Raw genomic sequence first — 25,005 nt, forward strand, 5'->3', positions numbered from 1 at the left:
CGTGAAGGCGAACGCAGATGACACCGAAGAAGAAGAAGAACAAGCAACACTTCTTGCAACGGCATGGAACATATTTTTTGTTCGTTTTTTCTTCTGTTTTTGGCCCGATAGATGAAAGGTGCATGTTTTTACGTTTCGTTTGCTGTTTGATTTGGAATCATCTACAAGATATCATTCTGCCAGCTGCAAACATGAACAAAGATCAGTCAGGAAAAAACAGGGGAAAAAATAGGAAAACCGGAATTGATCCGAACCTACATGAATCAATTCTTCGGTTCGGGTTTTGGTCTGAGTCATAAGGAACATGTATTCTTCATGTTCGGATCAAATCGGGTATCAATTGAGACTCGATTCGATCCGTTGATGTCCATATTAGGCTGCTCTTTCTTTTCTCCATCTCATCGGCTCTGGAGGCTGTCCTCGCGTATGCACGGGTGGGCATTGAATACTCTGCTTCAGGAAATCGGGCGATTTGTGCTTAAAGTTCACATAGGGTCTAGTATTAAGCCCCTCAATATTTGTAGATAGTAAATGTAGATTACTCACCATGTTTGGGGGCATAAACACCACCTTTTTTTATTACGAGTTATGACTAAGATGCTTTGAGAATCAGAAGTCCTGCGGTGTCTGATGTACTCACTGTTCTGAAAATACGTTGAACCAGCGATTTGGAAATTAAATATTTCCTCATTAAATATCCATGAGCATTCTTTAAACGTTCAACTAAAAGAAAATTTTAACATTTCTAAAATTCGAAAGAAAAAATTTCGTCGGGGTCGAACGAACTTTCATCAGACATGAGCCTGCTGTCGTAGGTCCCCGAGTCCCGACACCATCGGTCGGAAAACGAAACAGCAGCGGGGGAAGCCCCAGCATATTCCTCGCGAACCTTCGGGTTTTTATCCTGCGACGATCCAGACGTTTCGTAGAAACCGAAAAAAGTTGCAAAAGAGAAAGCCTCCCAATTCCCTCATCGATCCAGGGAGCTCGAACTCGATCCTCCGAAGCCCTAAAAATCCCAGCCACAGATGCGTCGCAATTGCTGCCACATCTCCCTCGGCTTCGTCCTCAAGCTGCTGAGTTACCTGCAGGCCTTCGTCGGAGTCTCCATCCTCCTCTACTCCCTATGGATGCTCAGCCAGTGGAACGACCGCGCCGCGCCCCCCGGCTTCCCCCCGCCGGCCTACCCGCCGGGCTCCTCGGCCGCGCCTCTCTCGAGCGCGCGGTCGGCGGAGATGGCCCGCGCTGACCGGAGCTCGGGCCTGGAGCTCGCCGCCGACGTGGTCTCCAGATGGGACGGCGGCCTGGGGCTCGCTCTGCGGTCGTTCGAGCTTCCCGCTCCTTGGTACGTTCTCCGCTCGTGGGAGTCGGATCGTTTGCCGGCCGACCGTTGCTTCTCGAGTTTGCTCGTTGAATGCATGTCGTGGTGATTGGGTTGATCGTGATGATTCGGCATGGAATATGCATATAGTTTGGTTCACTTTGTAAAGTTTTGGTACGGGTAATGATGGTATGGATTTTCTTAATGTGGCAGGTTCATCTATTCGTTTATGGGATTGGGCATCGTGTTGTGCTGCGTCTCTTTAATTGGCTGCATTGCTGCGGAAGCATTAAATGGATGTTGCCTCTGCTTTGTATCCTGCCCATATGGAGGGCCTGCTTTAAGTTGAGCTGTCTAATGATCGTAGTTTGCGCCATCTTTCGTGAATGCAGGGAACTGAAGAAGTATGAGTATACAACCTTAGAACTCAAAAGTACCTAGTGTTTCCATTACATCTTCATTGGCCATGATGAACTGACGGAGCTAGTGGAGAGAGGGAGGGGGGGCTTTGAGTGGGTTGTCTTAGCGGGGCGAGCTGAGGGTGTTGATCCCGGTTGTGGACGTCTTTGTGATTTTTATCGCCAATCATGCATTGTCCTACTAGCATAGTATCTGAGAATAGCTTCTGCATCAAATTTCATGTAATTGAAATTGGGCTTGTTGACTAGAACTTGCCAAGTACATTTCATAAGGAAATTCATTTTGCAGGTAGTTATTACCCGCAAGTGAATTGGCACATATAAAAATCTGCTTATTTGGTCGTTAATAAGTTCTCTAAGGGCACTGTTTTTGACAAACTACATTGAATTAAGTTTTTGTCAACTATTGCCCATACATTAGATAGGAATGCTTTGATTTTCAAAGTATTGGTTATACATACTACAATAGAAGTTAAGTAAATGGACAGTTACAGAATTTCTTAATTGTGTTTTTAACCTAAGATGAATGTTAGACATCAAATTGTATAAATGACTCCGTTGTTCTGCTAGTCTATAAGGTTTTCCCTTAAATCGCAAAAACCAGTACACTCTTCTTGTATCTGTGCTCCTTCTCTTAGAAGCAGCTTTGGTGGCGTTTATTGCGATTGATCATCATTGGGAACAGGTAACTTTCTCTCTATAATAGATTGATCATCGTTTCTGCTAGTTCTTGTTCATCACATCGATTCGATTACCCCTTACAGATTCTTCCTTCGGACCCCACCGGAGAACTTGATAGTCTTCGCTCATTTATTGAAAGCAACATTGAAATGTGTGAGTGGATTGGCATTGCCGTCGTTGTAGTACAGGTTGGTTGTCTTACTTTTTTGATTTATGGTCCCTTCACAAATGATGATTCAAAATTACGTTTTCTGACCTACTTATGAATCCTGTTGATCCGCGATGTAACTGTCCACCCAATTTTTCTTGTGAGCATACTTGTGTGACTGTACCTGGGCTTTGTTTCTGTCAACTGCCTTAATCTGAGCAGCTTTAAAATTTGAAAATCCCCCCTTTAAAATGATTCTCATGGATTCGTTTTTGTGCATAGCTGGTAAACTCTCGTTGGGATGGAGAAGTATGATGGTGGAGAGGATGTTGAGGATGATGATAGATGACAGCTGATTTGCTGTTACTTGTAGTTGCTTATAGATATCACTAGTCACAAGAAATGGGTGTTGGTGATGGTTGGTCAGTGATTGCTATTAGGTCATAATCGGTTGGTAAGCTGACATTCTTTCAGGATATCATTAGCTTCAAGAAATTGAACAGGTGTTGATGATGGTTTGTTGGACTGATAATGGTTAGATAATCATTGGTTATTGAGCTGATTTTTATAGGTTAATTGTTGGCAATTGCTAGAAGTAACCTATGCATCGGAAAATGCTGGGGAACTGATCAATGTGCTGACTCCACTTTGTGGTAATCATGTTGTCGTCTTTATATTTTCTTATAGTTGGATATCAACGAACATTCTACCGCATCAAACCGTTTTGAGCTTGATAGATACTCATCCTATATATTTTAGCAATATAACCGGAATTCATTAATTTAAGAGGCAGCATAACTTATGTTAATCACCCGATTAATTGAAAGAGATAAGTTGTTGGAGACAAAGGATTGCATCTAGGTTTGGGTGCATGTCTTTGTGAGGAGGCAACAACAAAGTTTTATGAAGACCCCACTGTGGTGCTTTGAGTTGCATCTAATCCGAGGGGCACTTTTGTAACTGTAGTGCAATACCTGTTCATTAGCTCTTGGGTCTTTGTATCTCTGTCTCACTTTTCATACCCAAATTTACGAGGAACTTCAACTTACCAAATCATGTTCCTCATAATATCTTTCGTTTTCTGTGAGGTGGATGGTTTTTCATCCCAGATAATTGAACAATAAATTACCATTTGATTCGCTGATTCGCTGAACTTTAGATGGGGAAATTATCGCCAGAAAGTTCACTTTTGGTGATTCTTGTGCGAAATGAAAGACGGGATATAAATTCATCTAGCCTTTTGCGCTTTGTCCATTAGATTGCCTAGTGCTAAGATGGAGTTTTCTCTTGTGCTCAGGGGTTGTCCCTGCTACTTTCATTTGTTTTGCGAGCATTGGCTTCTCCTCGGCGAGCTGATTATGATGGTCTGGATGGTTATGACAATGTTGAAGGTCAGACCAGAGAGCCACTTCTAAATCATAAATCAAGCCCAACATCAGGGCCTGCTAAGTCTGATGTTAGAGGTGGTCACTCTGGTATTTGGAGTTCACTCGTGAGAGAAAAGGTATTCTTTCCAAAAGTAATTATTAATTGTATTTGGATAGTACAATTAAGTCCACCGCCTTATTTTGTTTGGTGAATTTGATGATTTTATATGGTAATTTCTTTGTTTTAGTACGGATTGAACAACAATGCCAAATTCGGTTCAGACAGCCAGAACGCATCAGGTAGTACAAAAACAAAGTGATCGGAATTGGATGTGATCCTGTATCTTGGAGGCAAGGGAAAAGAAAATTCCCCATTCTCCACGAGTGACTGAAAGCATTTGCCACGTGGGTTTGACTGAAAGCATATTGCACATTGATTAGAGATAGAACTTGTGATGTGCTTAGCATTGAAAGGTCATTTGTAAAGAAGAGTACTATTAGCTTGATTGGGGGGGTTGGTTTTCATTGGCATGGGCGGATGACACTCCATTCGTACTACGCAGCATGACGGTTGTTCATACGTGATTAACAGTTGTTCGGTGCGTGTACGTTTAGTTTTGCTGTCTCTCTTGTAGCATAATATTCTTGTGTCCATGAACTTTTCGGAGTACTTTCACTACAATGACATCTGTGATTCAACTTCACGTTCCCCCCTATGATGTTACTTTTTTGCTGAACCTATCCCGTTCATTTCATCAGATGGAAACATCTTAAATGCTTATACAGTGCATGACAGGAGTTAAAAGGCTTGAATCTGAAATTACACATATACTTCAGGGGCCTGTGGAGCCATGATGAACTGGTCTCCCGTGTGCTACCTTGCGGTGAATTTTTCGTGGAAGCATGTCACCATTTATGAAATTTGAGAGTACATTTTGTGATTGGAGTGAATTTGCAAGATAGAATTAGAATTGCCATGTAAATAGAGGAGAGGTGAATCTTGGCCTGTCATCTCAATTGGCCTGCTCATCATCGAACGGGCTGGGGTTCATGTATTTTGGGCTGTTGGGGCTCGGCGATGTTGGACCCAACTAATTTTTTCATGGTGGGCCAGCAAGTATCCCCCTATCGGCCTGGCCCACAGAGCCGACATAATTGCTTGGAACTTTCTAATTTTCTCAGTTGTAGAGCAGACTCGGGCAAGGACGTAAGTTTAGTATCCCGAGCAGACACATGGGAAGAGCAGAATTGGGTGTCTGTGGTCCGGGGTTCGACTAGTGGAGGCCGTGTGCTGCCCAACTCGTACCGTTGCCTGCCGGGGTATTTCTCGACGGGCCTGTTGGGGGCCTACCGATCGATCGCCTCTGCAATTAATCCGGCAGGGCTGAAGTGAAACCAAGATAAAGGAAGGAAATATCGTACGCTGCACGTCAAATGAATAAGTGCATTCCTGCATGACATGATACCATATGACCCACCAGCCCGTCCGAGAAATCTGAGTGAAGAACAAGTAGGCCTATGTCGATCCGTGCACAAACCCAGCATTGAATAAAGAACGCCCTCGTGGCCTTGTCTTTTTTTTTTTTTTGTTTTTTATAATTACTCGTGGCCTTGTTCATCAGCTGGGAAAATGTCACAAATGCTTCTAGAACCTTGACTCAATGTGTAATGTCGTCTTTGGACTTTTGATTTTTTTAATGTGGTCCCTGAATTTTAGCCTGATGTATAATTTGGTCCCTAAATTTGAATCAATGGAAGGATAACCTTGAATATTTTTATATAGTTTAGGGAGTAGATTGAACATTTATCAAAGGTTCATGGACTATATTGAACAAATTAAAATTTTAGGGACGATATTACACATTGAGCTAAAATTAAAAATTTAGGTACTATACTAAGCTAAAATTCAAGGACAAATTATCTCTTCATTAGCCTGACGACATTGGATTCGTGTAACACGTGTTAAATAAAGCCACGAAAAGAAAATAAGAAGAAGAAGAAAGACAGAGAGGGCTTCTCATATTCAGTGTCCGCACACCGCCCCCTCACTGCCACGAGTTAATGAGAATGGTCTCAACCCCCATCCTATGTCCGTTGTTCTGCAGAGTTTCATTGCAGTGTCTTCCTCGGGAATTTTGGGGAGGCAATAGGACCTGCGCATAACATTGTACTCCTACTGTAAGCAACCCTCACGAGGGCCAGACCTTCGGTTTTGGTTCAGCCGTTTACAGGGGAGTGATGGGTCGATTGCTTATGTAACCGAGGACTTAAGAAAAATAGGCATCTAATTAATGAGTATTTTCGGGATACTCGCTAACCATACTTAACAGATAAGAATTGTCATTTTCAATGTACCGATATACATGATACGAAAAAGATAATATAATGGGAAGTAACAATCTCTCTTTATTTAAGCGTCTAACAACCGTCGGCGAGTGCTTGTTAACAAAATTCATATGAAAAAATTACCATAAGTCTGACACACTGGACTATGTAGGAGAGGAACAACATCGGTAAATAGCTATGTGACGAGTAGTAGCGGGGACTCAGAAGATCAAACTCAGGATCGCAATTCGCATCTCTTGAGCTTTGGAAGAGAGCTCTTATATCATAGGATAAGTTCGACAAGTTCCGGTGGTTAAAGTATAGATCAAGATCTCCTACATTGATGGTTGGAGGCTGAGCACTTTCCAAGATTTTTATCCAATCTCGTGTCCAACTTCTTATTGATTTTACCGAGAGATTAGTGCGATTAGATTGGGGCACTTCGAGTATGCTAAAACTTGGAGGGTCGAAATTGCATTGCAGAAGATTTATCCATGTTACATTTTGATCTTTTTTCTTTTAAATCTCAGCAGCTACTACCGAAATCAGGGGAAAAGAAACAGCCATTGCCGGAACAGAACTCCCAAGGCCGGCACCAATCCAGTGAAGGCGTGAAGCTATATCGAAAACCATATACGAAAAGGGTTATTAAAGCCTGGGAAAGATTGAAAATCGATATTTTGAAATCGAAACTCTCGTAATCCTAGGTAAACAAACAAAGCATAATGGGCTATCTCAAATATCATTATTCATGTTTCGGTTCTCTGCAAGATTTACACTTCTTGAAACCCTCACCGATGAAGATAAAAAGTAGATCGTCATCAAGATAGATTCAGACCGATGATGGGTCATTTATTCCGCGGTCCCGGACGTTTCTTTAGTAGGCCACGCTCTAAAATTGTACAGGAAGTGCATGCATTAAATTCTCCGAAACGGACATATTAAATACGTTTTTCGCATTCTCGAAGGATGATGACACATTATATTCTATCCTGTCCCAAGCAGAGATGGGTACTTCGACACCAAGCTGCCATAACTATTGCTTTCGTTTTCGTTATGGTTCGCCGTGGCCAACCGCCGGATGAATCTCATCGCTACTTCATAACCTTCCATAAATATGGCATGGCATGGCTTGGCTTGGACCAACCCCACAAAAAACAAAGTCTCTACGCCAAGACCCACTAAGCAAAAGGATTAAAGAAAGAAGAAAATGAAGATCTCCAGAGTACTCTTGAGAATCGTTAAACGGGTGAGCGCAAGACAAAGTTTGTTCTTTCGCTGATTACCACCTCACCTGTGCGCTTTCAAGATTCCGGCGTCGTAATGCAGACGAAACGGCTTGAAATCGGATCTTGTTGCTTGGAAACGATGGAGAATCTAGCCTAATAGTTAATCATCAGGCAAAGAACCTTGTTGTAGCAACTGATTGTCGTTACATGCTCCGCCAAGCAATAAGATGACGCGAAGCACGACAAAGCCTAGAATCTATTCTTTTGCCAATTCATTAAAGAAAGACAGCGTAGTGTAAGTAGGCAACAGTCATACAAGCTGTCCTGAGCCAGAGAAGAGAAAACAAATGCCAAGTAATGCACACCATCCTGTTAATCCATAGTTTTCAGTCAGTTTTGTCCGGTTCCTGAAAGTGGTGAGTCAACCTGAAGTGGCATGTCCTACAAAAGTCTTGACTATGATCACCAACAACTGGACCCTAATGAAACACTAGATGTATAATAAGGACCCGAATCAACTGGACAAGGAGCAAGTTGATGTAAATGTACGATACGCAGTTCAGCCACTAGGAATCAACAACATATCTTTGCGAAAGAGACGATGCCCATCGCTCGACGGGAATAGGCTGTCATGTCAGGTAGAGCAAAGCTACGTGCTAAAAATTAATAGGTGCACAAATTGGGGAAGCAAAAAAATTAATGCTTAGTGAAACATTTGCAGCTTTAAATAATGAGAACGACAAGGAGACATTTTCTGCTGGTTATCAACATCCACCAGAATGCACAGATAATAGAGTAACGATATACACAGAGAGGCAAAAAACACGAAGAAGAGCTCATGACAGTCCACCTGTCAAATCAACAACAGCCTCATCCACAAGCTCGTCGAGCAACTTCCATTCTATTTCCTTGCTCACGCTATGCATTTCCAAGCTCAACTGCTCCATCCACCCTTTCCCAACCACCTCATTCCTCACTACTCTCTCCACCACCAGGCTGTTGCTGCCCCCATCGCCACTTGAAACGCACCTAACCTCATCGGGGAACCATTCCGTCACTCGAGCCCACACATGGTCCACCGTTATAGATAATGTCTGCTCTAACATTCCATTTGGGGCCTTGCAGTCGATTGGGCCCAAACTTGGTCCACAACCTGTGATTTCAACCAGTGCTGCATTCACGCAGTCGAAAACAAGCTTTCGCTCCGACCTTCTTTGCCTCCGCTTCGCCTCAGGCATTGGTTCCTTAACATCCTTTGTGTTCGCAAATTTTTCTCGCAAAGATGGATCCAATGGGCTTTCAGGCGAATGCCACCTCGAAAAAAAGGTATCCGGTTGCACTTCACTATCAAAGCCGGCTGCTGACAGAACCGTTGTGACAAAAACAGGCCAATCCAGTTCTTCCTCCTCCGCACTAGAGCAAACCATGGGGGATCTTCTTTGATATGAAGGAGATGTTTCGAAACAGGAATCATCCCATGAGAGTGTCCGGGCAATGGATTCTATTGGCGGGGACTTGTCTATCAAGTTAGACTTGAGAGAATGACCAAGCGGTTGTTTTCCTGTTTTTTTAGAAGAGTATACGGTGAGGTAAAAAAAGAGACATCTCTCAATATGTAAATAATGGAGGTCGGACTATCATTATTACCAAAGGATTCTGGAGTTGGGTTGTCATCTTCTTCAAAGGATGGTTCCAAAACTGAAATTGGACTTGGCTGCTCCTGACTACAATTCAAATTCCCCAACGCCACAGGCATTGATCCCTGCAAAGGGTTGGCAAAATCAAACCACTGTGAGACAATTGTCTAGGCTGTAAAAATTCTATGTTTCCCAACGCAATCTACCAAACGCGGCAATCAAAGCAAATTGCTTTCAATTACTAGCTCCACTCCAACAGATTTTAGACAGACAAAAGTTGTTGCACATGTCAAATGCATAATCATGGATTGCGTGGCAAACAGATTATCCACGGGGCAAAACACCATTTTTGGAGTCTTAAATATGTATGCACGAAGAGACTCAGAAAAATGCTTTCTCAATCTTATGTCATTCAGGAGGCATTGCAGACCGAAATGGGAATAGAACTATAGAAGTGACAGAGAGTATCCTTAAGCGTACTAACATGCTGCCTTCGTTAACGGTACTGACAGAGAGCGCCCAAGTTATACAAGTTAACCAGACAAACTCATCAGAAGTGTGGAATATGAATTACCTCCTGTGCATACACTCCTTGTTCTTGTGCTATATCGACAGAACCCAGTGAAGTTTTGCTCACTGATCCATGTTGCCGAGGAGACGAGCACTCTTCACTGATCTTACCCTCAACACATTCAGAAGAATCAACATTAATCTGTTCATGTTGATATGTTGAGTAGGGTGGAGTTTCAGCATCAGGACATTGACCCTCATCTTTAGATCGAGACACGTTGGGTTTTCCTTTGCTCGATTTTTTGTTTTTTGAGAAGAAGAGACTTGAAACTTTCCCCTTCAATGACGACCCCACACTTTTCTTGATCGGTTGCTTAGGAACATTGGACTTACCAGCTTGGGAATCAGGTGCTTCCGGACTGAGCTTGATATCATATAGCGTCGAAGATACAGGGACTGACTTTGACCTTGAAAGGTTTTTTGGTGAGGCAACAACCGATTCTTCTTTGCCTAAAGATGAACTTGATCCCACTTGTTCTTGCTCCTTCTTGTTGCCATCTTCCTCACTTCTGACCGACTTCTTAGTGTCTGAAAGAGCAAGCATTTCACCCAGTGTACTGGATCCTTTACGAACATATCTTTGGTCTTGAGAATTCTGGTTAGACGTCATCATGGCCCACCTCTCTGACAGCCGTTTTTTTGCCTCTCTGCAAACCGATGATTCTGGAGAATAGGATGCACGGCTGAAGGACGAGATAGAGTATGGGCTGCCCACCCTGTTAATATAATCCCATGAGTGTCTAGAAGCTGGTGACATAACTTCCGAATCACTGAGATTTCCAACTGCGTATTCGTTCTCTGATTTATTGAATGAACTGTCATCACCAATATAGCCATTAGAGAGAACAGAAGACAACAGAGTTTCATCCCTCCTGTGACCAGCCAAATTTTCATGCATTTGACCAGGAAGCTCCTTTGCCACTTCTCCTGATTCTCGAACACCATCATCTTCAGCTTCTTCAGTAGTATTTTCATCACTTAGTATTCTCTGTGACCCAGAGGTTGGTGAAACCACAGCCTTTAGATCATGAGCCATCACAGCGCTGGGCTTTAGTACCACTATACGAGTTGGTTGACTTTGACACTCATTCACATTCTGACAAGAGTATGTGGATGAGTAGCTGGACTTGTTTTTATCCCATCCCCCGTGATCAGGGATCAGAGTTGGTGTCTTAGTTAAATTTTCATTCCTCCTCCCAGGTATGGAAAATTTATGATCATCGACCATCTTCGAGGGCCTAAGAATGGTAATGCGCTTTGTTTCAAGAGGCATAGAAATATGCTGGAGCTCATAAAGATGCTTAGAAAACATCGAATTTGGTTCCTGAAGGAATTTGAGAAATAACTCCTTGTTGGAACTCAAGACTTCCAATGCATCATGGAATTCCTTGGACTGCCGCAGGTTTTCATCTGTAGCTAGACGTTTTGCTTCCCTGAACTTCTGACGAACAAGAGCCATCTTCTTCTCATTCGTACGATCTGTATACCTTCCCTTCTGTTGCTGTTTTCCACTCACAAATTTTTTCTTAGACTGCGGTGACGACTCGTAAAAATCTTTGTAATCATTTTCTTCGTATTTAAGAACTTCACGTTGCATCTGTTTGTCCAAGAAACCACGCTCTCTTTGCCAATATTCTGCCGCTATTTCCAAATTTTCCAACCTGTGCTGCAAAGAACCTTCTGATTGGCTTCTCCGACTAACAGAATGAGGCTGCTGCTGGGGAAGGGCATCAAGCCCCATCAACTTGGCAATCACATTAGGAGGGCGACGTTTAGATTCAACTTCCTTTGACATTTCTTCTGCTATTAACATCTTCATGGGTGTACCCATTGATGTCCGGCTGGATGAAATTCTACGTGAGTTCACCACTATCTGCATGCCTCGTACAAATGCATCAGAGATTAGGACAGGTAGCGAGAAAAGGAACTGACAAATTTATGTGCTGATTCCACATTTTACAGAGAAAATATGATTCGTCGAGAACAATTACAACTACTAAGTGGAAATATGCTTCACATCTCACCCTTTTTTCCTCTGTTTGATTCCCAAATGTAGGAGCCAACATCGTTGCCATATCTGATAAGCTCCTTGAGAGTGAGGAACCTGAGAATAAATCGTCTTTATGTCATGAGTTTTAGGCAACGGATTCAAGGACATTCAACAGGAGAGGCCATGCGAGAAACAATTCCCAGGATTGACAACGGCACGTCCGAAATCAAAAGGAAAAAAGAAAGACCAAAAAGAACATAAGAGGAACCAAACTCCAGAAAGTCAACAAGCCAAAGACAGAGTTAAAAGGATGAAAGACCATCACCATACGGATGGGGTCTATCCGCGAGTAGCCTGCTGCTAGTCACTCCCGCACTCAAATCGAAAAGGTTCACCATCCTTCCGAGGCACCGCGGAGACTGTTTCTCAAAGTTGTGCACTCTTCTGTTCTGAAAACCATTCATTTTGCCAGCTGCAAATCAAAAATTCGAGAAGAAAAGGATTAGGAGAAAAAGGTTACCGCATATTGCTCCAATAACTTTTCAAAAAGATAAAAGATCAACCAAAATTACACGACAGTGGACCAAAAAGAAAACAATGCATCTTCTTTCACCATAAGCAGCAACTCATGAAGGCACAACCAATCCAGTAGAGCCAAACTCGATCGATACAAAAAAAAAAACAGACAGACACACAGAAACTATTCTGGAAAACGATAGGTTACACAAAGCACGTACGGAAGTCTATATTGTTCTCTCACCAACCTCACTCTCCTTCGAATTCAAATTCCAGGTTTAGATTGCAGCCCAGTCCGCACCGGAAAAAAAAAAAAAATTACGCCCATTGAAATACGAAAGCTACGCTGCGAAGTAGGGAGACCGAGCGCAGAGAAAGGATTGAGCTTTTATCTTCAGAACAGAATGAGCCCAACTCATTGGAAACAAATCGTTGCCCCCCCCAAGTCCATGCGAACAGTACAGAGACCCGTGACTGCGATCCCAGAGCGAAATCCAGCATGTCGCGCGTACCGTCACCATCACGCGCGACTGATGTGCCCCTGCACAAACAATCTGTCTGCCACCGTGCCCGGCTCGTAATTCGCCATGACCGCACCCATCAACTCGTCAAAAGAGCCTAAGGCCGCCTAATGGTGAACGAACCCAACCACATTCATCGTTTCTCGAGCTCAAGAGCGCCAAATTCCCGAGTCAGTTAAGCCCAAAGAAAGGAATGGAAAAAAAAAAACAGAAAAGCCGATTTGAACTCGGAAGCCAAAGCATCGTAGCGCCATAAAGCGGGCCAAAAAAGCAACTACATGCAAAGGAGGAGGACAGGTTCTCGCAGTGAGACAGGCGCGGAAAGGAATCATTGTTCCATAAAGACGCCGCAATCATCAGCAGACGCGAAAAGAGGAAAGGTCGCTTTAAAAGAGACGAGAACCCCAAAAAAAAAACACCACAAAAAAAAAAGCGTGTTGTAAAGAAAGACGAGCTCCAGCTCCAGCTCCGGCTCCGGACAAGAGAGGTAAAAAGGGCTGCAGCGACTACAGAGAATCCGCACATTGCACACCTGATGAACACCACAATCTGGAGGGGAGCTCGGCGAACCGGATTCGATGGTCGCGAAAAAAGCAACTGAGCGGGGGAGACGGGTGAGCTTGGAGACGCGCGAGATCGGCGAAGTTAAAAAGAGGAGGCCACACAGAGAGAGAGAGAGAAAGGCGAGTGGCGTAAAAGGAACAGCGAAGTAGAGAGAGAGAGGGAGCGCGCGCGCTTGTGCTTAGAAGCTCGTCATCGTCCGACGGAAGAAAGAGCTCGAAAGCGAAGTGGCGTGGAGAGAGAGAGAGAGAGAGAGAGAGAGAGAGAGACTGCAAAATCGAGTTTCCACGGAGAGAGAGGTACCGGAGGGGGGGGGGGAGCTCCGGCGGCCGGCGCCGGGGAATTCAGGGGCGAGAATGCGGCGGAGCCATGGGAGGAGGAGGAGGAGGAGCACGAGCTCTGAGATCCGGCGAGCTTGTGAGCTGTGTCTGCGTGTGTGAGAGAAACTGTGAAGAAGGAGGTGGAAGTTGTTAGAGAGAGAGAGAGAGAGGGGCGTAAAGTCGTTCCACTGCCACCGACTAGTGTCGGGTTTTTTTTTTCCCCCTTTATTTTTTAATTTCTATTTATGGGATTTTGTTTTTTTTTTATTTTCTTTCTTTTTTTTTTTTTTGGTTACGGATATTTTACGAAGCGATCCTCCATTTTTTTCGCGTTCCTCCCGTGAAGAGAGGGACAGAATCGTGGGGTGCGTGAATTTAGCGGACGTGGAGAGGCTTGGCGGAAAATTCCGGACCCCCCCGCACCCCCCGTGGTGTCCGTAATTTTATTTTTTTTTCATTTTTGGCCACGCTCTTTCGCGCAAATTACGAAAACGGAACCATCGATTCTTTTGAATTTGGCATCTGCCCGATTTTGGATTTTTCTTATTTATTTATTAATTTATCGATTTGATCGCGAAATTCGACACATTTATAATTATTGGTTTCCCTTCGTTTATCTCGATGGAATTCCATTTTCCTTTTGTTCGTAGCGAGAATATCGTTCGAGTTGAAAAGCGAACCTTTTTTCTCATTTTTCCGCGGCTATTTTTAATTGACCCTTGCACGGGGTAATATAAAGGTAAGATCAACGAATCTAATAAAAGCGAATTTTCCGATCATAGTTTAAAAAAAAAAATTCACTCTAATAAGTGAAAGATGAATATTTTTTCGTATTTTTTAGTGGCTTTCTCAATTTTCCCTTACAAGGAGTAATGAAAAACGTGCTATCGACGAATCTATAACTTCCCACTTTCAACCACTCCTTTGTGTAACCACCAATTTTCTTTCCATCGTAACTACCGAGCTTCAAGTACGAGCATAGTCCGTACCCGAACGGTAGTCTATATTAAGTGCACTAGAAAATTTTATATTAATTGTTTTATGATATTTCATGTAAATATTTAACGAATGAAAGATATCACGCCGCCCTCCTTCACTTCCGTCCCTCGATTTCTCTATATTCAAGTCTCGTGATTTTACCCGCAAAAAGAAAAATCCATGTATTTCTTCTCTCCACCTGTGTGCACTCTTTCGATTCTTCCATTTTCCTAAAAGAAGAGATATTGATAGATCTTCGGTCTTTATAATTATAATAATGATTATTCATAAAACATACCCGATCGCAAGAATTACTGAAAATTATGCTTTTTCCGTTGAATATATTTGTGTGTGTGTGTATATATATACACACGCGCATCAAAGCAAAGCACAGAAATAGAGGTGGGAAATGCGAATCTCTAGAGATGGAACAAACAATAATTCCGAGGACATCTCTTCTCCACTCACTCCCATTTTTTCAAGAATATATAAGACGATCTCCTTGAAATTCGCATTTGATTATTCCGTGGTTGGGACTTGGGAGGACGAGATTGGCTTGGAAATGGCAATGGAACAAACAATAATTCCGAGGACACATCTCTTCTTCACTCACTCCCATTTTTTCAAGAATATATAAGACGATGATCTCCTTGAAATTCGCATTTGATTATTCTGTGGTTGGGAGGACGAGATTGGCTTGGAAATGGCAACCTCCGAAAGTCAAAAAACATACATGCATGAACATATCAAGGTTCATTATTGAAATCATATCGTCAATTCCACCCCCAAAATAATAATTGTGCATTAGTAACAAAGGCACCGGTCTATATGTAATTATATGTTTTAAATAATCATATTTTCACCAACCAATCATGCAACTCAAGCACAACATAATCTCCACCGTTATGAAAGTAAAGAAGACCGTGGTAGCTTCAACCTCCAAGTTATGTGTCAAATACTCCATTCTTGACGTTTTAATTATGGTATTATACATACTTTGGGTACTAATTAGGTCGAGATAATCAACGATCTAGATTATTCTTTTTGCACGACAATTTTCTTAGAAAGTAGACTATGCATATGTTATTAAACCTCCAAACTTGCAATTTACACCGCCCGCAACCATCGACACACCTTTGACCCCCCAAAAAAAAACAAAACATAAATACACCAGCTATCCATGTCTAATCACCGCACAGGTATCTTGTCTGCCATGCTTAATTAATTTTATTTTTGGCTTATAAATTCATCGATTATAAAGATCTACAGTTCTTGAAGAACTATCGATCACAAGTTGTGCATGCATTTAAAAAACAGAGTTGCTATAAATGGAGACACATATATGATACTTAGAAAATGCAAAAAGGGTCCCACCTCCAATAGAAATAAAAGTAGCTTGATTAAAATACGTTGAACAGATTCATGGTTGGACCGGGACTTATGCGGGATTAAGAAAAGAGAAGAAGGACAACGAGGGAGTCTTTGTTGTTATTTGCTGATTAAGCAACAGCGTACGGACAGTATATGAAGGATTAGGTCCTTCTCCAATTTATTAATAATAAAGTTTTGATTAGGTTAATTATATAATTATATATATGGATGACTTGGAGTTCAGTCCTTGTCCGTGGGCTATCGCGGAAAACGCGGATTGGACGGTGAAAAAGTTTGCTGAAGAAAATAGTTAATCCATAGCTTTCCTCCTTCAACCTCAAGTCTTGATTTTCTAAGATCTCATATTGAATTTTGCGCGCGCGAATATTGATTCGGTGAAAGTTATATGCGCAAATGTAAATTATTTTTTTTTCTTGATTTGAGCTATAGATTGGAATTTTATCCTTTCATGGGAGATTTTTTGGAATTTAGACACCGAATTCGGCTCTCGATTTTCGAGTAATGTTAGGAATTAATGTGAAGATAATCGAGAAGGGTTGTGAAATGATAATGGGAATTATTGCACTTTCCTCCCATCGAAAATGTAGCGTAATGTCACGATTGAAAAGAAACAAAAGATGGGAAAAATCATATGCTTGGCTTAGACTTCTAATTTAACTTTACCAATAAACCCAAAAAGCTGGAGCTTCGAATATAAGAAATTTACCAGAGCATTGCATTTCCCCTATAAAACTTGGAAGCTACTTTGAGAAATTTGAGCACACTCTTGTCGGGGAGACGTTGACTTCAAGTTGCAATTCTGAAATCCCATTCCTAGTGACATCACTAGTTTGATTATTTGACTACTTGAGATTTTTTACCATCGTAATTTAATTGGAGTAAGATTACCTGTATACGTACTCGCTGTAGTGGTCAAGATGATATGTCATGTGGGTCGTGAATTAGTCGGCTTGTGCATTTAGGAGAAGATGTTCCATAAATCGAATACACCATGCGATAACGGCCTGTAGAGAAACAAGCTAATTATGAATAAGAGTTTTCAAAATTCAAATGTAATTCTAATTGATACGTGTATCGCTTGAGTACTGTAATTTGATCAGTTGCACAATATCGATCGAGCCCTATGAATTAAGTGTATCTGGCATTGTCGATTTAGGCCATTAACTTCTTCATGTTGAAGTCCAGATTTTAAGCCTAGTGTCAACACTCATGAAATGCTCTATCGTGCATTTTGAGCATAGGTCCAACATGGTATCTATGTATCTAGCTTTTGCTTTTACCCCTCCCGCGAGGGTGTGTGTGTGTATAAAAGTACGTATGGCCAATGGGTTTTTGGTTAGTGTTAGACCAAAAGGACGGTAATTAGTATAATAATGTTTATTATATATAGATTAGTATAACAATGTTGAATATTCTTAGAAAAACAAGGGGAGCTAGAAAAATAACTTTCGTAGGTAAGTAAAAAGTCTCTTTCGAATTGCAAAATTAGATTGTAGCTGCGTGGACAATATAACTGATCAAATTTCAGAGAGAAAGCAAAGTGTCTTTTCCCATTAACGGGAGACATCTAAAAAGATATCGTCTTTTTCATATTCTAAAGACCTTATTAATGAAGGATGAAAATACGCAAATACTTCTCTCCTTTATATCATCCACACAGCATATATATATCATTCAATTTATAGTCGACATCATAGGAAAATCCAAACCGAAATTCAAATCAAATCAAATATCAAATATTACTAATAAGACACATGCAAAAAGTCCATGTTGCAGTTGCGCAAGAGACCTATCTTTTGCTATCATTGGAGAATTGGTTGAATTTTTGAATTTGACTCCCCATCTTGAACTTTCATAATATGACAAAAGCTCCCCAACCTAAAAGGTGGAGAGCTACGCACGGAGTGAAATTGCTTCAGGTGTTTCCACTGGTTGGGCAAAAATCTCGCATGGGCCATCTGAGCAAATCTTATGTCCAAATCACGGGTTCATGTGGGAGGGAACACATGCACATGAAAGTGACTGTTGATCTTGATTGCCCCATTTGTGCTCTAATTGATTTGTTAATTTATAGGTGAGGGGCTGGGAGAGACTTGAGTAATTCCAACTAGTTGGCGACTTTTAGTACCGACTGTAGACATTGATTGGCCTATTTCAACAAATGTCAAGGTTCCCATCATGACTTACGAGATTTTTCCTCACGATGAAATTTTTTCTGACGATGGGTCATTTTAACAGTGTCCTATCGAGATTAATTCAAATTTCTTTCCGTGTCGATTTTAACATAAAAGCTATGTGCTACATGAAGATTTCGTCGTGGTGTGAAGCGTGAAGAGGTTTCATTCATGTGCGGGGACATGTGAAGTATTTTGTCAAGTAAAAGTTTAGAAAATCACGGTGTTTTCTCCTTCAATGGTTTTAAGAGTTAGGGGATAATAATTCAAACAATGGTTTTTAGAAAGTATACAGTTAATAATTTGCATTTGAGTGCTAAAGAAAAAAAGCAGCAACGCTTCTATGACCAAGGATGCTTTTTATGAGCAAGAGATACTCCGCAGGAGTAGTGCATCATGCGATGCTATACTCACGCAATTGAAATCTATCATCAAAATTTAACCTTGTGATGATAGATAAATCATAGTGGGTGCTTGAGGTTACGAGAAACCGCTCCTCCAGAGAAACGCTAGTTAACGTTCGAAGAGATAAATTTTGTTTGAAATTACGATGAAGAATACGCTGCTACATATGTTACGTTTGGAAAATCGTTCTTCGGAAAAATATCGAATGGTCCGACTATCATTTACAGAAAGATTTCAAGTAAAGGTGATCAATGGGCGGGCAGCCCATTTAGCCCGTACGGGCTTGAGAAGCAAATATGCGGGCTTAAGCAACATCCTTATATGAGAAAGGCCGACTCACCCAACTCTGGATCCGGCCCCGGCTCGAATATTTCTATATTAATTTCATGCTATGGACGGGCTAGGGCAAAATCATTAAACTCAACACTCGAACTAGTCCCACCCAATGATCACATCTATCCTCGTATAACCTGCAGGCCCTTGCATTATATATCCCCGTTTGGTTTAGCTTTCCAAGTCCGGAAAGCCGAAAGCTGGCATTTGGAATGCCGAAAGCCCAAAGCTAGTCCGGACCAGCTTTGGGCTTTCGGCATTCCACAAATGCTGACTGTTTTAAAAAAAAATAAAATTCTTCAGCAAAGCATGGCTGGCTAGGGCGGCCGGCGAGGTCGCCCGACCCAGGCGACGGCCGCCTGGGGTCGAGCAACCGCCCAGGCCGTCGCCGTTTGAGTCGTGCGACCTCGGGCGACGGCCACACTGGGGGTCGCGCTGACCCAGGTGCGCCGTCACACCGGGTCGTGTGACGGCTTGGCGCCTGGGTCGCTCGACCCAGGCGGCCACCGCCTGAGGTCGCTCGACCCAGGCGGCCACCGCCTGAGGTCGCTCGACCCAGGCGGCAACGGCTTGAGGTCGTTTGACCTCAGGCCTCCTCGGGCGACGGCCGCCGGAGCCAGATCTGGCTCGCCGGCGGTCGTAGCCCTTCGCCGGAGCCGGTGAAGGGTACTTAAAAAAAAAAAAAAAACCTCTCAAAGCTCATTTGTAAAAAGAAATTTACCAAACACAATTGCATTTCCCTAGGTGACTTTCAAATGATTTTTTACCAAACACTACTTGCATTTTCCCAAGTGACTTTTACCTAAAGGTATTTGCATTTCCCCAAGTAGAATTTGAAAAGCCGAACCAAACGGTCGATATTCTTATAACCATGGGGGATTATGAAGGTTTAATCTCAAAAGTTAATCCCATTGTTTTCCCAACGCCTAAAAAGAAACAAAAGAAAAGGACACATGACATAAATATTCTTGTTCCACCATCAAATCCATCGGGAAGAGGAATTGCCCATACGCGACGACGCCCGATATTAATACGGAAGGGGGCAAGGTGGGGTCCGCACGACCTGCAACGTGGGACCCTCCAGAGAAGAGGGGTGACATGATTCGCAGCAGCGAGCAGAAGACGAGGGAGGAGTGGGCGAGATTCACGGTTTCGGTCGCACGTGTGGGACGCGCACAAGTTGTCACACTGCCGCTCGACGAATGCAACACGCTCCGATCGGTCCACTCGTTGCTCGATTTTTGATAGGACCCATTTTCCTCCGATCTGGCAGGAGGGTCTTCTTAATTGGTGAATCATAAGTCATGTACGTAGCTCGTATACAGATTAAGACTAATCATATCCATAATTGTAATCCACTAATCAATAGGTGATGGTTGGAGCAGACTTCCATCGACCTCGGCCGGAGAACAACATGCCCGTTATGATACAAGTTGCGATCTTTTGGGTTCCGAATTCGCATTGCGACTCACGTTCAAATAAATTATGACACAATCTAGTTATCAACAAGCCCGTCGGAACGCTTGTCGACCAGTTCATAAATTGAACCACACCTCTTCAGACACCGAAAATAGACATCACACGGCAATTTCGCAGGTAGAAAGATTTTCGAATGAGTAAAACTTGTCTAGTATCAGCAGAACATATCAAGTAAACTCGTCACTTAAACAGTTCCGTCGCTCTGTATCAAGTCGTCCATCGAATACCAAGACTCAAGAGACATGAACTTGATGAGTGGGATACGAAATTCAGCCTTCTTAGGAGGGACCCAAGATTGTTGTTGCGTGCAAAGCTTTTCTTAGATTAGTTTCTGTCGAAAAACTCATTTCACAGTGACTAAGTAGGACATTCTTGCATCGAGAATGCACTATCACTTACAGCAGCGACGTACCGACTGCAAATATGAATGTCAACAAATGCATCTATGCAGGACATCTATCGCTTTCAGTTCAACATGGAGCTCAGAGAGATCAGCATACCATTCAGTGTGGTCTATAACACTACACTGCTTAAGTGAATGTGCATCTAGAAATGTTAGTTTCCTCAATAGTTCCATATATCTGAAGTTCAACGGAGGATTATCAACTAGGGATATTGTCAAATCAAAACTAAAATCCAAGGTTATGACAACTGACAAGCCATAATCACACAAAAGTGAAGTACAGGAATTGAACTAAAAATGCCAGGATGCATCAAACTTACAGATTTCGCTTCCATGAACAATCACTTCTCCTTCATCTGAGCTTGATTTATCGGGAAGCAGAGGGTATGCCTTTTCTCTGTTGAAGATTTGAGTAGATAAACTTCTGCTAAAACCACTGAAGGCGTCCATCTGAGTGGAACTTTTGAGTCTTTTACACCAATCCTCCCCACATAGGAAGGACAACACAACTTCTCCATCTTGAGGAGATCAACGAGTGTAATCGGTGAATATATGATCTCCCTGTGAAGAGACGGGAGATGATAAGCACATTAATCTCAATTCAGAATCACATCCAAGGGAATGCATATAACCATCGGTTAGAGGATGATAATGTCTCTCACTGAAGCCCTTGTGGATGAACTGATCCTGCTTTGGAGGCAAAAGCACTGCATATGAGGCATCAAAATTGTGATCTTCAGCCCGATGAAAATTATATGAATCGCGCGATAAAGAACAAGCAAGATCACTAAAAATCGCAATATCTTCCTTCCTTTCATATTGTGTTTCACCATCATGGTTGTGAAAGCTGGTCGAAGGAAACTGTGATGGACAAAACTGTAAAGGATAAAGAGAAGAGACACAGAATGCAGGCGATTCTCTCCCACCAAACCCAGATTCTAGAGTCTGTTGGTCATAATAAGTTTCAAGATCATTATTGTGAAAACTGGTCGATTGGCATTGTGATGGCCAATACTGTGAAGGATAATGAGACGAGACAAATAATGCAGATAACTCGCTTCCAACAAACCCAGATTGTAGAGTCAGCAGGTCATAATGTGTTTTGAGATCACTGTAGTGAAAGCTTGTTGGATGGCATAGTGATGGACAAAATTTTGAAGGATAATGAGATGAGACAGAGAATGCAGATAATTCCCTCCCACCAAACCCAGATTCTAGAGTCTGCTGGTGATCATTGCACCGATAAGTCAGCAATGCTGGTGCTGTAGTGAGCTCTCTACTTCGACAAACAAAGCACAAGTCTCTTTCATTATTCTTATTATCGAGAACCCATCCCCACTCTGAATCACGTGTCTCCTCCTCAATCAAGGATTTATTTGGAGCTTGGAACTCATCCTGGACAAACCAAATGAAACAAAGGTATATATCTGATATTGGAAAGACGCAGAATTTTCTGTATAGTATGGAGATGGAGCTCTGAAAATCTCTAATTGCCCATTAGTTACCTCAGATTCCTGCCAAGTACTGGTCTCGAGGGCAGCAACAGCTGGAAGATCAAAATCTGGGATAATCCTTTCCATAGATTTATTTAGCCACCCAGAAGATAGAGAACAGTCCAAATAGTGTCCACCTTCAGCTTCCAGAAAGTCCCATGTGCAATTCTGATTAAACTCTTTTAACTGAATACCAGACTGAGGGTAAGCATGCAGTTTAGAGCTCATGCTGGAGTCAAGTTGCTTCCTATCAAGATTTGTAGCATCCTGTCAAAAGTATTGGTTGCTCGGTAATAGCTATTAGGAGATAAACAAATAATTATTCCACAAGATTAAAAATATAAGCATACATTGTCCTCATTGGTCGTTGGGTTTAGGCGACTTAAGAGTACGGAAACAAAACCATACCTATCAGAAATTCCAAAAGTCCCCGGTAAGAGTCATTCATCTGAAAAGAAGAAACAATAACTTATGAGCTGTGAAGCTTCTTACCCCTTTGAGCAGAGTTTGTCAATTTCAGGAAAGGAGGTAGTTTTGACCCACAAAAGTAGATTCTCCCTCTTCTTAGGAAACACTTCGCCAGACTTGTAGCTATTCCAAGTCCCTGAAGGTAGTTTGAATTTTTCAGAGAAGCAACTTGAGGTATTTTAAAAGAACATGACCAACTTAAACATAAGAACAGCTGCAGAGTGATAGATGTATTTATTAATTTAGGTGGCTGAGGTGGAGGAGATGGAACGAGGAAACCGTAGACAATAATATCAGTATAGAAATCTTAGGGCAAGGGTGATTTCCTAATTGGGAAGCATTGTGCTGAGGTAAGGAGACAGTCAAACAGTAACGAATGACATGCCTGAAATGAAGATATAAACAAACAAGAGCTTGTCCAAGATTGTAACAAGTCAAAGCAATGTGGGACTCAGTCATGAATAATGCAGTGTATTCCACAAAGAAAATACTTATGGAGAATGCTGGCAAGAATTTTATTATGCAGACCTGATTTTCTGGAAACACTATCGACTGGAGCTTGAAGTAAGGCAAAATTCTTTGTTGTAACATCCTGGTGAAGCAGTGACGACCCAGATTCCTTATGGACGCTATCGACCATATGGGTACTTGCTGAATGAAGATAGATAGAAATAGTCAGTACATTCCAGGTTACAAAGAGAGCAAGATAAAGTTTCTCAACCTACTGCTGGGATTGTGATCAGATATGAACTTCTTAGCGGGAGTGGCCTCATTTTGCATGGGACGGGAGTTAAATCTGTGACCTTTGTTCTCCTTTAATTTCTTGAAAAATGCATATTCAGAGGTCTTCGGGACATCAGCTGCACGTCATGTTCATGCTTTTGTTATAAGATTGAATTCTTCACGATTACATACTAAACACTAGTGTATTTCAAGATAATGTAGCAAAGAAACAATTATTATATGTCTTCAGAGAGCAATCATATGCACATGAACTTACATATTCGAACCCCAGCTTCTTCTTGAGTTGTAGCTTCATCTTCCCTGAAGCCTAAGCGGTTCTCCTCACAATTATCAGCAAACCTAACTCTCTTTCTGCTCGCAGTTTCTTAACATAAAAAGAAAGATAAAATAAATACCATCCTTAGCTCATTGTCATAACAACAAGCCTTGTTCTACTGTTGTTGTGGCTCTAGCATGCATTCGCCGTATATACACATTGAGAAGAAGGATGCTAGATTCATGGATGAGAGTCGACGCCTGCCGCTAATTGCATCGGGTAAAATAACCTATCCAAGTACAATAAAGGAACGAAATTCTATTTCCAATCTCGCACGCGCAACTCCATAACAGATCCAGGTACAAGAGAAAACCCCGTAATAAAAAGGATGGCGTAATCACCAAACTTCCAGAAAATTAGGCCACCCAACATGCCCGGCTTGTCCCCAGGTAAACAAACACGACACAGCCATGGAAGCCCAACAGGCGAAAACAAGGAAAGAACGAACATCTCCCGCAAATTAAAAAGCACCAACAAGTGAAGGTAGGAAACAAGGCAAGGCAAGATAATCCACCGAGTCACAAAAACAACAAAACTTGCGCGATTGCTTCACATTACGCTGTTCTGCAAGGAAACTTCCCAACAGGAACGAAAGAATGCACCGACTCTACAGATAAACTAATCCAAAATCGGCATACCAAAGCAGACGTTGCGACGAGACCCAAGTGAGGGAATCAAATCAATCGACAAACTCGAACAGGCGAAGCCGTTTCACATCTACGGATCGAATTGGCGGGGGAGGAGCGATACCTTGACCCGACCGAGGGATTCTTACGGGGGCCGAGCGGGTTCCGGAGCTCCGGTACGAGCGAGAACCGGCTCCGCCGCGAGCCCGTGCGCGCGGCGGAGGACCTTTGGCGTTCGCGATCAAAGCGACGATCTTCATCGCCGACCTCGAAAGACGACACAGCGATCGATCGAAGGATGAGATGATCGGCAAAATCGAAACCCTAAGCAAAAGCGTCACTTTGTGATGACAGAGTGGAAGAAGAGGGAGTGGGAGAGAGACCGAACGTTTTGCGCGCCAAGATGGCGGGGTGGTTTTGGTTATGAAATGTGATTTTATTTTGCTCCATTAAATTAGTAAAATAAAGAATCATTTCATTTTTATTCACCTGGGTTTGCTGCTTTTCTTTTATCTATGAGTTATGAAAGAAGCTAGTTATCCTTACCAAAAAAAAAAAAGAAGCTAGTTATTTTCTTTTTTTCAATTGA

The 25,005-nt window shown here is 42.3% G+C and overlaps 3 protein-coding genes across 7 annotated transcripts; 1 reads left to right on the forward strand and 2 right to left on the reverse strand.

Annotated features, from left to right (window-relative positions):
* Positions 1 to 808: 808 nt before the first annotated feature.
* LOC115664711 (tetraspanin-20) lies at positions 809 to 4,640 on the forward strand. The gene is made up of 6 exons (XM_056314327.1): positions 809 to 1,345; positions 1,535 to 1,634; positions 2,345 to 2,425; positions 2,505 to 2,609; positions 3,867 to 4,073; positions 4,185 to 4,640. The coding sequence occupies exons 1-6, from the start codon at positions 1,029 to 1,031 to the stop codon at positions 4,254 to 4,256; spliced, it is 882 nt and encodes a 293-aa protein (XP_056170302.1). The 5' UTR covers positions 809 to 1,028; the 3' UTR covers positions 4,257 to 4,640.
* Positions 4,641 to 8,169: 3,529 nt separating this feature from the next.
* Positions 8,170 to 13,530, reverse strand: LOC115664710 (uncharacterized). Of its 4 annotated transcripts, none has more exons than XM_056314318.1 (6): positions 13,257 to 13,530; positions 12,013 to 12,159; positions 11,722 to 11,801; positions 9,702 to 11,570; positions 9,138 to 9,252; positions 8,170 to 9,051 (listed from the first exon to the last, which is right to left on the reverse strand). In XM_056314318.1, exons 2-6 carry the CDS (start codon positions 12,149 to 12,151, stop codon positions 8,327 to 8,329), a joined length of 2,928 nt encoding a protein of 975 aa, XP_056170293.1. In that variant the 5' UTR covers positions 12,152 to 12,159; positions 13,257 to 13,530; the 3' UTR covers positions 8,170 to 8,326. The 4 variants fall into 4 exon arrangements, with proteins under 4 accessions (XP_056170293.1, XP_056170294.1, XP_056170295.1 ...); XM_056314319.1 differs by lacking the exon at positions 13,257 to 13,530 and adding an exon at positions 12,716 to 13,143; XM_056314320.1 differs by lacking the exon at positions 13,257 to 13,530 and adding an exon at positions 12,452 to 12,688.
* A 7,345-nt stretch (positions 13,531 to 20,875) lies between these two features.
* On the reverse strand, positions 20,876 to 24,789 carry LOC115673409 (uncharacterized). 2 transcript variants are annotated; one of them, XM_056314324.1, is made up of 9 exons: positions 24,541 to 24,789; positions 23,731 to 23,838; positions 23,456 to 23,590; positions 23,259 to 23,381; positions 22,755 to 22,866; positions 22,613 to 22,670; positions 22,275 to 22,529; positions 21,432 to 22,164; positions 20,876 to 21,330 (listed from the first exon to the last, which is right to left on the reverse strand). In XM_056314324.1, the coding sequence occupies exons 1-9, from the start codon at positions 24,674 to 24,676 to the stop codon at positions 21,242 to 21,244; spliced, it is 1,749 nt and encodes a 582-aa protein (XP_056170299.1). In that variant the 5' UTR covers positions 24,677 to 24,789; the 3' UTR covers positions 20,876 to 21,241. The 2 variants fall into 2 exon arrangements, with proteins under 2 accessions (XP_056170299.1, XP_030451430.2); XM_030595570.2 differs by having other exon boundaries at positions 20,876 to 22,164.
* Between the last annotated feature and the right edge of the window lie 216 nt (positions 24,790 to 25,005).

This window comes from Syzygium oleosum, unplaced genomic scaffold (genome assembly GCF_021117445.2).
Source record: "Syzygium oleosum isolate NSW1041296 unplaced genomic scaffold, Sole_v2.1 Sole_v2.09, whole genome shotgun sequence".
Classification (NCBI taxonomy): Eukaryota; Viridiplantae; Streptophyta; class Magnoliopsida; order Myrtales; family Myrtaceae; genus Syzygium; species Syzygium oleosum.